Here is a 15791-nt window from a genome sequence, read left to right as displayed (position 1 = left end):
CGGCAGACATGCAAAATGGTGTATTATTCTCCTACCACCAGAAAAACTTTTTCGGCGCGGTGTCATATGTCGCGCGTTCGCTCGCTGCGCGACGTTCGCCCACTCACTGCTCCCCGCTCGCCGACGTCTCTCATCGATCGATGCGTGACTCCACCTCTCGCTATCGGATCTTGAGAGATGTCAACAGATACACCATTTTGCATGTCTGCCGAGTCCGGCCTTCCGCTCCTCCGTGCACTTATTGGCTCAGACGTTTTTCTTAATTACGCGATAATAATTACGGATTTTGTAAAATGGTTTATAACTTTTCTTCTCAGTTTGAGCCAATCTACTATAATCTTTGGAGTGGTCCAAATCGAATCCGACACCCTGTATAGAGAAAAGTCCCCTATTATGAGACAGGTTTCTATTATGAGATAGCAGGTTATCAACATCCAAATTCAATCAGAAATCTTTTTTTCACAACGATTACGCGATCTAACAATGAACTTTCCACAGATTTTACTCCAAGGGCAATAAATTCATGACGAAAGCAACAGACGATGCCTACTAATTTAGCAGACACCCTGCTATCCTCATCTTAGAAGCCTGTCTCATAATAGAGGACTGTCTTCTAGCATTTAACAACGGAGAAGTGAGCAAGCTCCTTCAATAACGATCTCTATCGGTCATATATTTCATACAAAGTTAGCGTCTGACTTTCATAGAATGTATCGTTTCGAATGTGGAGCGATAGCGGCGGATCCTTTATGTATAATGTATTCTTTTCTTATTCCATTGTTGCTGATATGATTATTCGTGCGCTCGGTGAATCGTCCGGGGGCGGGACGGGGCAAAGGGCAGGGGTGAATGGTAGCCAAGGGGAAAAAAAATTGTCGCTCCGAGCACGAAGTGGAGGAAGCATTTCCATGACGTCGGAGGGAGGGTACGGGGTAAGAGTCGTGGCTGAGTTCCAAAGTGGGGCAGCAAATCAAGTTATCAACCACTCAGGAGGTAAGGGGCCATCAAAGAACCGTTTAATGCGATCGCGCGTAAATCAGGTCCAGGCGAGGCTGCCTGCCGTCTCCGTGTTTCGTTGAACAGCGAAATACTCTAAGACCGGGAGTGCCATCGTACCGCTGCATCAGAGGCCATTAATTGCGGTCACGCGGTGCACGCTTGTCCTTGAACACGGGGCGACATTAACGACCGTTCGCAGAGCGTTCTACCAATTCCTGGCCGCCAATTAACACCGCCAAAATCGTCGTCGAATAAGACCGCCGTATCATTAATTCCGACTTTTCCGACACGTGCGTTTTACAAGACGATGAGTTTTGCAAAGTGCGCGGACGAGCGTGGGCTCTTTGACTTTGAGCGAAGACTTCAAAATTATAAAAATTATTAAATTTATTATTGGGGATAATCTCGGGCATATTTCTGGAGGAAACTGTATGGTCTATTACGTATCGTTATATTTTGTTACCAATAATGAAGAAGAACAAAAAAGTTATCGGATGGACAACATTACGAAAAATAAATTACGCAATCATTGCTTAAATTGTTGATACTGTAAATCTGTTTAAATGATATTAATAATAAAGAACTAAACAACTCTTAATTCTTTGCTATTAACATTTATCGGAGAGAACTATTTAATCTCCCAAGACACATTTCTCAGTAAAACTCTGCAAAGCGTTTAAAATTGAGGATTTAAATGTAGATAGCGATTAAGATAGGTAAAGCCTGGTATTAAGCGGAGTTAAACTTTAAACGAAGTTCCTAGAATTCACGGTAGCTAAATTTAATCCGCGGTTAAGTCAAAAGTCTTCGAGCATAAGGAATTCTACGTGCAAATAATGGTTTTACAATAAACTACCATGACCTTTCTGATCGATTGTAATAAATCTCAAAGAAGAGATGCACATATGCTTATACAAAATTTGTATATTAAAATTTGTACAGTTTATAACATCCTACAACGTTGTCCGGTGCCTAATTTTGTCTGGGCTCCTGAGTACATTTCTTTCACGTGTGCCAGGTTACCAGCCTTATATAAAATCTTGTTATAAAAAGATAAGCTTGATATTTTGTTCGCTAAGTTTTTTCGATAAAACAAACCTGCGATACACTCGAGCAGTGAAATTGTTAAACGAGTAAACACCATAGCTTATGTAAACTTTCGATCTTTCGATAACGACGATCGAGAGGCACGAGAGAAACCATCTAGAATAATCTCGGTGGAAAAAGCAATTAAACTAAAGTTTGTCCCAACTACGAATCTATCGTGCTGATAGTTGCGTTTCACCTTGGTTCGTATCTATCGGGGATCGTCGGCAAACAGAGAGAACGGGATTTGCCCTAGCTGCGGGCTAGTTAGTTTCTTCTCGGAAACTGATCATTCCCTCGTTCCTCATCGAGCCCTTTGGACACCACCGTACCGTTTGGCCATTGTACTTGCTGACCGATCAACGTGACGCGTCGCCTCGCGCTTCGACCTCTATGAATCACTGCGAAAACGGATATCACCTCATGCAGAAACACGTATGTGTGTGTACGTGTACACGTGTGCGTGCTCGCAGTGGATGAACGGTGTTCAACCGCGCGTTGGTCCGTGTTCAGCCACGATCTGGTTCGAATCATCGATGGTTGAGATGCAAACCGCGTCATCGAGATAAGGTGTGTCTATCGTGAAATAACGCGACCGTGGAGATAAATAATTTCCGCAATTTTGTAAATATAACTTCAGAATTGTCTAACAACCTGTCGGTATTGTTTCGACAATTATTACGTGGACTACTTTTCGAGAATGGAAAAATTATGCAACAATTATTAAAGTCATCAAGAACTCAACCATTATTTGGATATTAATGATTGGAATTTGCTACTTTTATGCACATTAGCGTATGATACTTCCAAATGGGCGCAATGAAAAATTGTGCGTAAAACTTGCGGTATTACTTATTTTGTTAGAAAATTGCAAAAACGAGCCATCACGTAAAATAACACTTAGTCAGAAGAGTCATTTTAAGAAGAGAATATAAAGAAATTGCTATCACTTTACAAAGATATTGTAAATTGCTATTTTTTTTATCAGGTTCAATTAACTGAAGTGCGCTCTTAAGAGAACCTTCTTAAAGAAAATAATTTTAGAAGCGCAAGGCACTCCAATTTTTTGAGGTTTTCATATTTAATTTTAATATATTTGTTCTATTTTTACCTCTTCCTTTCATATTATATTTTAATCAACATTTAATATACGTATGTACAAACTTTCCTAATGTTTGGTGTACAAGATTAGGAAAGTAGGCAAAAAGTGAGTTATTAATTAATTTTTTTTTCATATTTAATGTATCTTTTGCGTAAAGTACTAATGTACATGTATTTGTATGCTTTCGAGTAGTACAATGCTCGTGTGAGTTATTGATTGACTGAGAATACTAAACTAAGTGGTGTATGAATTGTATGAATACTTTATACATTGTAAATTATGAGCTAACGGAGAACACAATATTTCTCATAAATCTTGAGGAGCTTCATCATTTTGTGAAAGCTTACAAAGCTTTCGTATTAGTTTTGTCTCGTAAACTATAGAGATAAATCCATCTATGTGACATTTTGTTTCACCACTCGATTTTTCCCGTAGTTAAAAAATCCTCGTATTAACGATATATAGATAAATCCACGCGAATAGACCAAGCACTCTCTACATTGTACTTTTCAACATGGAAATTTATTTTTGAAAAATTGATACAAGTGACAGTATTGTGTGTGAAAAAATTTATATTTAATATAAGCTTTGGTCTTTTGTATAATTCGTCAATAGTTGTGAAAAAATTACTATGAAAAATATTACTCTTTCTAATGTTTTCAGATATACAACGTATTTATCATATATATTTTTATATAATATTCACATAATTGTAAAAGAAATTTTAATTTAATTTTAGACTTAATTCGAAATAATGTTTTTGATATCAAGAAACAATTTACTGTTTAATCGAGTTGTTGTTAAAAAGAAATTTGTTTTAAATTAACAATTGCTTTTGAAAATAAAATTGTCCAGAGCATGTATATCAAATTGGAGATATTTCATTATTTTCCTGGACGTTGTTGTTCGATCGAAACGGTTGTTTTATTCGAATTTAATGTCGCATCGATGAGGATTGCGTCAAATTAGTCTACGACATTGCTTCCCATAAAATCCGAATATATCAGCATCGAGCATTCCTTTTTTCTCTCGCCTTTCACTGCTCACCGCTAAACTTTCCCCTAGCGAAAAATCCGCGTGCATTATCTCACACAGCAGCATGCTGGCAATAAACATCCAGTCCAGACGAGGAAACGTGGTATGGGGATGCAGCATTTTCCAGGAGTTCCTGGAACAGAGCGGTTAAGCTTGTGCAACTTCCGGCAACCATGCGAGACTCACCCTTATTCGACGGAGCTCTATGGAAAATTCGATAGCCTCCCTTCGGGAGGCTGCTACTAGGCGTCGATCGTTACTACGAGGACCACGTATCCTGGCTACCGCTAGGAAAAAAAAAGGAACGTTCGAAGAGAGCCACTCTCTATTTTTTACGATGCTGTATTTTATTTTAAACGTAAAACTATTTATTTGCTTTATTGCCTGCCTTGCAGAGAGAACCGCCGCGGCAGCAATATTCGTTGCTGCACTGCTTTGGCTGAATTTTTTTTTATATATAAACTAAGCTATTAAATTTCTGGCGAAATTTTTTAATTTGTTTATTTAAAGCTGAATTCAAAAAAGAGGAAATTGCTCGTGATACCGGAAGCGCCAGATTGGCGGATTTAAAATAGTTCTCCCTTTAATTATTCGGGTAGCGAACTTTTCACTCAATTTACATTATCTATTTTTATCGCGCACTTCCGTATCGTTCACGTGAAATCGTGCCGCCGATATCATCCAATTACACAAATTGCGGGAAAAATTATGCTCGCCGCAATTGCATGCTTCTTTAACGATGTACGTGAAACCAATGCAATCGCTTTGCGATATCTCCCCAGGTCGGTGCTATCCAATTTTCTTGGCATTAATTGCGAGGCTCACATTGCGGGGTCGTCCTTTGGCATTCCGGAGGTTACCCATTAAGTCGCCACGGAAAATTCGATGGCTTCGCTAGAGAGAGAGAGGGAGGGGGGGGGGATATATATATATAGAGAGAGAGAGAGAGAGAGGGAGAGAAGTGCCGTTCATTATCAAGAGAAACCCATACAAGCCACGACAGTTACGGCAAAGTGGTATAATTCGGTGGTGGAGACGAAATGCGGCTCGAGGTCTTATATGAGCATAAAGATACGCACCCACACACAAATTGAAGCACTCGCAGATACGCTGCAGCGCCTAACTACGACAGCATGAAGTGACTATGTGTGTTGCGGCTGCGGCGTCAGGATTTCTCCGGCGGGACTGCGAGGGGCTTTCTCCGTGACAGAAATTGTTCCGTCTTCCTCGCGGAAACGCTCGAGTCACTAGAGCGGTGACTTGACGATATGAGACTTCGCGCTGCGCCACGCCGACGAGCGAACTCGGACCAGATATTATCAAGCGAAATGAAATTCAGCGGGTTACGGCTTATGTCGACGTAACGATGTCCCAGCCCGACGACGAAGTCGGCGGAAACAGAAGAGAGATGAGCTATCGAGAGCATTGTGTTGTGAAAAGGTTTCTTGCTGCGTATCGGCAAATGGTCGCTTAATCTTGTTATCGTCGATGTTCCGATAGCTTAATGTTTCCATTATTTCCTATCAAAAAACAATAGAAATGATCCAAGAGGGTGAATTTAAGATATAACAAGAAAATCTCAGAGCGTAACTGATTGTTTCCGGAAAAAATAGCGTCCAATCAAATACACACTAGGAGGAAAATGCGAAGGATTTCAAGTACTCCGTGATACTCTGGAACACTCTGTGCTGCTGGAAAGGGCAGGAAAATTTTATTTATGTGGCCGGATAAATAAACTTCAATGCGTTTAGATACACGGCATTGTTAAAACTTTTTTAATTAACATTGAAAGGCATATGCTATATTATTCAGTCTTTGTAACACACTACTGCACGAAAAACCATAATTCTATTATTTTCTTCATAATAAACATTACAGTCAAAGTACAACGTTTTCTTCTGAACAGCGGACAAGATCTTGGAAGGAAGTTTATCGAAGTTTTTTTATTCCGAGAGCTGTAACGCTCGCCGTTTATATATCTCCGTTTTTCTCTTCGTTCTTGCTAGTTTCGGGTGCACGTCCTTGCCAAAGGAAGTCCAGGGGAAGGACCTATCGAGTCGTCATTCGAATGCAGCGCGCGTAAGCGAGAGCATCCGGTTGCAGAGACGTGCGGCGATTTTTGCGGCATCCGTAATCGACGCTATATTTCCAGCACGACCTCAACAATAGCGATCTTTTTAGAAAAATTGCTAAACGACGCTAACTGGCAAGTTCTAATTAAAGAAATTTATTGCGAAAAATATCAGCCAGCATTTGAACCTGGACTTCCTTACACTCTAGGCGGGCGTCTCACCAATTCGACCCCAATTTTCTACATTGGTTAATCATGTACTGGAGTCAAATAATTCTTTACGTTATAGCGATTTTTCTCTACAAAATCGAGTTTCATACAAGAAAGTAGAATTATTATTACGCGCTTCTTGGCGAATAGTCATGCGATGCGTGGGCTTTTCGGAGGAACCGGCCAAATTTTCATTCATAGGAAAAGCTTCGTGCAGTGAACACGCATCTCTTCAATGGCACAATGAAAAAGAACGGGCGAATGCAAATTCTGCATTTACGATCTTCATGTATTCTAACTTGTTTCCAAGTTTCTAAAACTTTCTTCAAGCTCATATTAAGACATGAATAAAACTTTATCAGCTCTGAAATATACATTTCTACAATTTTAATATTTTATTATTCTTTTTTCTTATCATATAGCTGTAATTGGGCACAAATATTTATCTTTCTTAACAAAAAAAATCCCATAAAATTAATTGTACGTATTTTGATTTAAGGATGTTCAATTAGACATATAAATCGTAACGTGCTATATTTATTCTGGCAGTGATGACCATTGTAAAATTTTTTCCCGAGAATTCTTTAAATACATGCAATTCTACCGAAAGTTGTTTGGCAAAGACAAACGTATTTGTGCGAATCAATTTTAGAATGGATTTTCTGGCGAATTGAGTCATTATCGAGTGGCACGCTGAAATCGTTTTTCGTAGATATTTATCACAAACAAAATTTTTGTGTTAAGGATATTACTTATTTTACCTAAACTCGACAAGAGAACTCTGTAACTGTGTACGCCGTTCTTGACGTCTAGAACAGACAGACTATTTTTAGGAATACATTGAAAACTATTTATATCCAAGGATAAAGATATCGACAACCGTTGAGAGTCAACGTTTTCTTCATCACATGGTCCGTTGTCTGCAGCACAACTAAATCATAAAAAAAATCAGACAAATTTCATGATTCAAAACAACGTTCGATTGCAGGATTTATCCACAAATGTTTGTCGCAATGAGAATACGAATAACTGCAGGTACGAGCGGAATTATAGTTTGATTCAAGTAAGAAATTTGTTATCCTTGCACATACGTGTGAACGCAATAAACGTTTAGCAATCATGGTTTCAATAACGTGTAGACACGTATAAGGGCATGTTACTTGGATAATAGGATGATTCTGCGGTTGCCCAGGGTGATGGCTAAATGCGCATAGTCAAATGAACTGGTGGTCCATATATACCGACGGCACACACGATTGTGCCGACAAACACACGGATGTGCAACGGGAAACCGGGATATCTAACTAGCGCCGGAAGATAGAGCGTATCCTAACGATCGGTCCCGTCTGAATAATTCTCGGATAAGTTTCGTACGTGCAGGGAAAGTGAAGTCGCATTTGCATCCCTACGGCCTCATTATAGATCGCATCGCGCAGGTAGAAATTTACTGGAAATAACTGCGACACCTTTCGCCCGGGCGACTTTATGAAGACTGCCTTCTTACCGCACGCTCCCCGGTGATAACAGATTAAACTATTATTTGTTGAACTATTATTTCCTCTCGGTGAACAAGTGTGTATGAATTAAGAGAACTATTTAAAAAGAATGATACACCTGTTCCGCGTTATACTTGTTTAACGCGATAAATTATTTTGCGTCTTCCAAAAACTCAGTTTATTTATCACCACAGTGTTCCAGAAACAGTGTGTTACTGGCGTTCCTTTTGACGCAAGTATTATATTACACGAAAAAAAATGCTTTGTAAGCGCTACGGTGGCGCAAACGTGGTGACCAACAAGAAAACAACGTAGCCTCGTGTCACAGTTCCTGAGGAACAATTTGGCTTTGAGCCAGACCGACTTCCGGAGCTAACGACATTGGAATATTTGTCGAGTAATCCGTCTGATCATAAAATGTTCGCGTCGCGGGGCTCGCAGGAGCAGAGATAAAAATACGCTCCGCGAGTTACCGTTCTAATTATAATTTTGAAGAAGAGCTGAAGCAAAGTAAGAACCAGTATAATTGAAACGTTATAGCACTAATCGTTATGCATAATAATGTTATGAATCACGTAGGATAATGTAATACGCGGGCGTATGTTCGCGTAGCGTTTCAGATATCAGATTGCACGCATAATTATTGGCTCATTGAGTTGCAAAATATCTCGACATTTATATATTAATCGCGATTATTGGTTAACCGAAACCGTAGTTAAAGTACATATTTATCATTGCAATCATTATCATTTAAAATCAGCCAGGAAAATAAATTTGCTTGTTCTCGCTGCACAATTTTAAACATCATCGTGTGCATCAACCAATTCAAAGTTAAAAAGCTATGACCTATGTTATTCCCGGCCCGCATATCATTTTCTTGGTCCATCAAAATCAAAATCATCTTTTCCTGTCAACCTAAATCTAAACTTGTTTATTTTGCTGCTAATTTAACACTGGTAATTATTTATTGGCTAGGACCAATGACTAATAATGATAGCAAATTTTTATTTTCTTTAATTTGCTTATGACGAAAGGTAGCGATTTTTCTACGAATGCAAATAGACTCATAGAACAATATATAGAACAGAACATTAAGAAGTATCTGTGTAAAGGGAGCGCTGCACTAAACAATGCTATGCTAACGAGGGGTATTCATTAGTCTAAATATTCGTCACCTCTATCGCGCTCTAGACATTTCATGGGCGATCAAAACTTGTCTCCTTTTGCATCCTCCTGTATGGTGCTCTCGCTAACGGCGCCCGTCTGGCTTTTCTTGTTTCAGCTGACAAAGGTATGCTACTGAAGCTCGACTTTCGGGACGAGTTCAAGCTCGAAGACAGCCCGGATTGCCGTTTCGATTTCCTCGAGGTACGTGACGGTCAGCACGGTTACTCTAATCTCCTCGGCAACTTCTGCGGCACGAATTTTCCCCCCGAGATCACGTCGAAGACGCGATACCTCTGGCTGCGATTCCACAGCGACGAGAACATCGAGGGCAAGGGATTCAAGGCTGTCTGGAACACGATACCGAGACCAACCTATCGTAAGTCTCAGTCATAAAATTTTAGTGCTGCGCAGGGCTTTTCTTCCTCTACAAACTTTCTTTCCAAACTAATTTCGCTCATTAATTTAAGATGTAATGTTGGACTCAAACTAATCATTTTTTAATCTGTGAATAAAGCACGAACAAACAAATAGATAATAAAATGTCGCGGTGTTATTTAATAAAAAAAATACTATTTCAATAAATGCACATTAATTTTACGTTTCTCTAATATTTTAATAATATTTATTATTTAAATAATATTGAAAAGGTCAACAAATAGTTTTCAAGGAAAATTAATTATCCAAATAATTTTCTGGAATCTGAGATTTTATTGATACTATCCTGAGAGCTTTCGTCCTTTCCATGCGCCTGAAATTTGTTTCGATTGTGGGTTCCCTCTAACTCTGATCTACGGCGGGCCGAATCTTCTCCTCGGATGTGAGATATATCCTTTGGGCGCGTAACCATGGATTAGTTAAACCGATCGATAACAAACACGAGATCTCGCCGTAGCGCTTCCGTTTCTCACGTTGGTTCGCATGATTCTCACGTACTCGAGAGGAAACTTGTTGCTGAAATAATTGGACCGACACAATGACAATTAGAACTAATTTATTGTCTGTTAATCTAACGATTCATAATGACTTAATCGACCCGGTATGAAAGCATAACTGAATCCTTCCATTGTGCAGACTACATCTTATTTATTATATGATAAGCGTAAACTAGAAATAACGAAGAAAGATGATTAGTATATAGAAAAATTGAAGACAACATTTAGCAGCAAATGCAGAGGAAAGGATAGTACTTTTATATTAATATGTATTATTATTATTATAGCAATAACTTTTATTACTTAATTTCTTAATTAATTGTAACTGTTTTTAATTAAATGTAACTGTCCTTATTAAACTGTACGGTGGATGTAATTTTTCTTTATGCTATAATAGGACGTATTGAACTTAAAGAAAGTAGAGACGTGACGAGCCTGATTAATAAGTCGGGGTCGTATTCTCCGATCGCGAATAATCGACGATCTTCGATGTCCTTATTCGGAAAATTACGAGACACGAGAGAAATAGATGGCCTATGGCAGCAAGCGCCGTGCAACCGCAACCGAGGTCAAAATTAATTCATAGTCAACCGGCGGGAAGACGAAGGAAGGACTATGAATACCCGGGGCACGACCACACTGACTCCGGCTTTAACCGTGCGATCTTTAGATCGATGTACAAAGCGAAGGGTAGAGACGGTTGCGGCCAACAAGATCAAATGTTGAAATTTTTATCTCGCCGCGCGATTTATTAACTCATTATTCATTGAATATTCATTGAATATTTAATATTAATGTCTGATGTTAAACAACCTGGTATTGTGTTCGTATATTGTCAGGATATATTCTTAAATGTTTGATTTTTCGTTAAGGAAAAAATTAATGAAGTATACGTATAAAAAATTGAAAGTCGGGAAAAATGTTGGCGTAGAAACGTGATATAAAAATATATCTTTTACATTGCTTCTCTTGCATACGAGATTATTGTTTTACATATAGGTAATCTGTAACAATAAAGTATTACGAAATATTGAAATATAGAAAATTATGAAACCCACATATTAACAAGATAATTTTCATTTTTATAAGATTACGTATTGTTTTATGAGATTGTCATCTTACAAAACGCAGTAAGCTTTTAAATGTTGTCCTCACTTATTTAATTAATAATACCAATCGGACAGAAATCTTAATTGAATTTGAATATTGTAATATTAGCAAATGAGAAATACAAGTTTCAAATATACGAGCGTTGATATGCGAGCCTAGGGGAAAGTATAGAACTGTAATAGGTGTGATTCACAGCGGGCATACTACCGGAACCAGAACCGTGCATATTTAACGTGACGGGTGCGCAGGTGATAATTCACAGCAATGATGTCAAAGACAGAAAGGCTCAGGCCGAGAAAGAAGGATTCCCGTTGGATTGCATGTGGATCATTCAAGTGAAGGTGGGATGGAAGGTAAGAGAATTGCTTCTTCAATATTATACGTCATTGAATTACCGAAAGAGATGTCGTGCCATTATCGAAAATTTAATATCGTTGGGTTAGAGCATATAAAGCGTATCTCCCAATATTTCTCTACCGTCATATAACGTTGCGATCCTTATTTGATCCAAGTACACTTTACTACGTTCGATCGATACGAATGTTTGTTATTGGCCTGCAGCAACGTGATTTCAAACGCCGTTTCGTTCAAAGTAACACGTTTCTGAATGATTTACAATAGCTCTTTACCGTCGTAGCGCGGAAATAACAGAGTGGTTTTATGCAAATACTTTGTCTGCGATACATCCGTTACAAAATTTACATAGCGGCTGATAACGGCATCTGCCTCAACATAGAAGAATCTTATAGTTTCCTGAACTTTATTATTAAAATTGTTAATGAAGCTAGTATATCTTCCGAACTATGTATAAAGTTATCCATTTTTCTCGAATACGCGACAAAAATTAAGGTGGCAAAGAGCGTATTTCTTACGAGCCATGACGTTCTCGAAAGGTTTTGCCAATGTCGTAATCGAACCTATTGTATTTTACGTTCAAGTTTTCTATATATATATATATATATTATATATATTGTCACTTATTAATTTGTCTCGTGCGTGTGATTACACAGTTTTAACATTTAGATGACGAACTTTGCACAATATCAAACTATATCGCATCGTTATCGAAAATTTAATATCGATGAGTATTACAGTATATAAAGTGTTTCTCCCAATATTTCTCTACCGTCATATAACGTCGCGATCCTTATTTGATCCAAGTACACTTTACTACTTACGTTCGATACGAATGTTTGTTATTGAACAAACAAAGCGGTATGTCACTAATTGTACCGCGAGAATCTTTTAAACTGTTGATCTACAATGTCAAACGCCCAAGGGTGGCGAGGTGCCATGTTTGAGCATTCAGGGAAATGAAAACACGTACGATTTTCAGATTCAGTTGGTTCTGGACCCCTTTAGCCTGCAGCATCCAAACGAGTGCGATGCCAACTTTGTAGACATATTTAAAGACCAAACGGACATACCCTCTAGAGTGAAACAATTCTGTGGCAGTATCGCCGACACCGTTATTGTACCAACCAACATCGCCCATTTAAGGTTCTATGCAGAGCCGAAGGCCATCAACAGCACTTTCGAGGTGGTGATGACCGCTGTCAGGGACAAGGAGAGCGGTGAAAAATGTGAGTTTATACGAATGCAATGGCGATTTCCAGCTCATTCTCGGAATGACAAACATGAAACAAAATCGTAAATAGGAAATTGTCATTAAAACGTTAACGTCATCCTAAAATGCACATAATAGATTAGGATGCTATTCAAAATTTATTATTGGACAGTAAAGTATAAAATATGGTTAAAACCTGAAATTATGGCGTAAAGCAGCACATAATCGATTCATGATGTTACGTATCTAGCACGTCTACCGCGCATTTTAATAACTATCGCGCACAATGTTATTCGATAGATTGTATCAATATACATAATACGCTACATGCATCATTTAATTTAGCATTATTGATATAATTATTAACATGATTATTAATATAATTTTAAAACAAAGATCCGTGCTTAACAAGTAACATTTAAATCTTAAATAATAACGCAACCAAATAAGCAGCATATCATCTATGAGTAACGTGAATACTTAAGTTTAGTTAATACGTGCGTGTAGTTCATAAAATACAGATTTATATTATGCTTTGTAATTATTCATTGCCAAAAGATAACATCCTCTAACTAATTACCAATTAACTGATCTTGTAAAGTCATTCGTATAAATAACTAATTTTAATGTAATGATCAAACTAATTAATAATCTGCTAATTAAACGTTCCAATAGTAGTTATGAGTCATGTACGAAAAAGAAAGTATATTGTAAAGGAAATGTTTCAATTTTGTACGTAATAGTGGTAAAAATTGTTTAAAAAGTGTTTTTCGGAACAAAAACGAATAAATATTATTTATTAATAAAAATATAAAATTTTTTCTAGGACAAAAAAATCGATTCTAAAATTTTCCAATAATCCAGAAATTAAGGTCAGTGTTCTTGAAACACGTTCTGCATGTGACCAATATTTCTAACAGTTTTTAACAGTGCGATAGCATAACGTCAATTTGCTTTTGGTCGTTTAAACTACACAAACGTCTATTGTTGCGGTTACGATAACATGGAAATTTTCTACATGGCACTCCAGAAATGTCTGCTACAATTTCACAAAATTTGTTTTTCCCATACATGTACCCAACTCATATAGTATATCAATTTTTATTTTACTATCTTCCGAATTGAGCAGTCAACAACGTAGTTGTCACGCCAACTTTTGTTTCGAGTTAACAAACCGTATTGTAAATTCCCGCAGAGGACAAACCTGCTTAATAAATACGAAGTAATAAAAGATCGCTTAATAAAATTTTAAACATAGCTTTGTTTTCTTGCCAATAATAACAGGCAATGAGCTATTTTTAAAGCGGAACAAATAAAATTTTGAAATACGATACAATTAAATAAGATACGAATGAAAATCGATACGTTTTATATAATTTTAATAAAATTTGTAAATTTTAACTTACGCCCTTAAAGTAAGTTCTCGCTTTTAAAATAAGTGCTTTATGCGTCAGTCGGCAAATTTCTAAAAGGGTAAGGAAAATTGGATTATTACAAGACAAAGGCTTACATTTTCGCGTTTTAGCCTATAATTATATGTATGCCTCATTCAACAAGCATCTTACGCTTAGCGAGGAGTTGGGGATAATCGTTGGGTAAAGGAATCAAATTTCAAATTAATAGCAGCGCACTTGTCTGAATGTTAAATGAGGTGGCCCGCAGAATCGCAGTTACGTGTGCGGAATTCACACGGGTTCTAGTATGGCATGAGAAGAATTTCTGGCTTTCCACACCTGCCGCCAACGCGGAACTAATATCTTGCTCGCGACTATACTCCAACACACCGCCGTCGAAGGATAAGACCCTAGGCTACAATTTTCCCATGCGAATTAAGAGTCGACTATCACGGTTATTTTACGGAAGCACGTTTCGGTACAAGTATTTAAGCTCGTTATAAATTCTATAAGAATTTTACATATCTCACGCATATTAACGTTATATATTATAATACGTGGTAGGAACTTTACAATTATTTTAGTGGAAATTAATTTTTAGGTATAATTAAATCTAATTAAAATCTAACGTTAAACGCGCGTGCGTAATAAATCTATAAATAAAAGCGAACGTTTGAAACATTCTAAATAATTACATTCTAAATTAATACTTCGTTTAATAAGTAATCAATATTTGCGATGTTTTTCTTTCTTTGTTCTGCAGCTTGCAAGGAAGACGAGTACGATTGCGAGGACGCGACGTGCATCGCTGCGGAATTGAAATGCAACGACAAGGTTAACTGCCGTTTCAAGTGGGACGAAGACGAAGCGAATTGCAATGTGAGTTTTAGCTTTGTTAAATTCAATACGTCCGTTCGGTGACCTAACGAAGCGCTGCCCAGTTCCCGGATTTCGACCATTTCCGACGCGTCCGCGGGTCGTATCCTGTCGCGTGCACAGCTTGCCTTCCTCCTCTTCGCAGATTTTCGCCTTCCCATAAAACGTAAACTGCGGAAGTTAAATCGCACGAAATAGCGCAGGCTCGCAAAGTGTGAGATTAATTTAGACCGCGAGTTATAAAAGTAACTTATGGTATTCCTGACATCTCAAATTAAGAGTTACGAAGTCCTGAAAATAATCTTAACATAAGCTACCGAAGATAAATTTTAGGGGAGAGAGGCTTGTGTCTCTCAAGTATTAATATTATGGGAATATATATATATATATATATATATACAAGGACCATTTTAATCTGTACACGGTACTGTCTTCTCAAGGGTGATAGAGGAAAATGCCTCTACACAAAAGTTATTGGGTTTCGAGGGGGATTTACTAATTAATATGAACAACTTTTGTCTGAAACATTTTTTTATTTGCCTAATACTTTTTGAGATATTCGAGAGAAAATTTATAACTTTTTCAATGTTTAGCTTATAATATCTCGATAACTGTTTGTTGGAGGGAAAAGTAGTACAGGACTTTTTGACTTAATTTGACTCTCAGAAATATGCTGTTACAAAAGTGTTCCAATTATTGCAAATTTTTGTGTATGTAAATTTTGTGTATGTTACACTACACATACA

General features: G+C 37.6%; 1 protein-coding gene across 2 annotated transcripts in view; it reads left to right on the top strand.

The window, feature by feature from the left end:
• The window catches only part of LOC105568481, a 131504-nt gene that overhangs the window by 92479 nt on the left and 23234 nt on the right, over positions 1-15791 (top strand). For both annotated transcript variants that reach the window (XM_012024186.1, XM_012024185.1), the window contains 4 exons: positions 9282-9542; positions 11404-11561; positions 12545-12791; positions 14933-15048. In XM_012024186.1, the coding sequence (XP_011879576.1) occupies positions 9282-9542; positions 11404-11561; positions 12545-12791; positions 14933-15048 (782 nt within the window). The remainder of the gene's footprint in view (positions 1-9281; positions 9543-11403; positions 11562-12544; positions 12792-14932; positions 15049-15791) is intronic.

The sequence above is a fragment of the Vollenhovia emeryi genome, unplaced genomic scaffold (genome assembly GCF_000949405.1).
Source record: "Vollenhovia emeryi isolate VEMERY1.0 unplaced genomic scaffold, V.emery_V1.0 DF939129.1, whole genome shotgun sequence".
NCBI classification, from domain to species: Eukaryota; Metazoa; Arthropoda; class Insecta; order Hymenoptera; family Formicidae; genus Vollenhovia; species Vollenhovia emeryi.
Note: the sequence above shows the minus strand (reverse complement) of the source record. Positions and strands in the feature narration are given on the sequence as shown.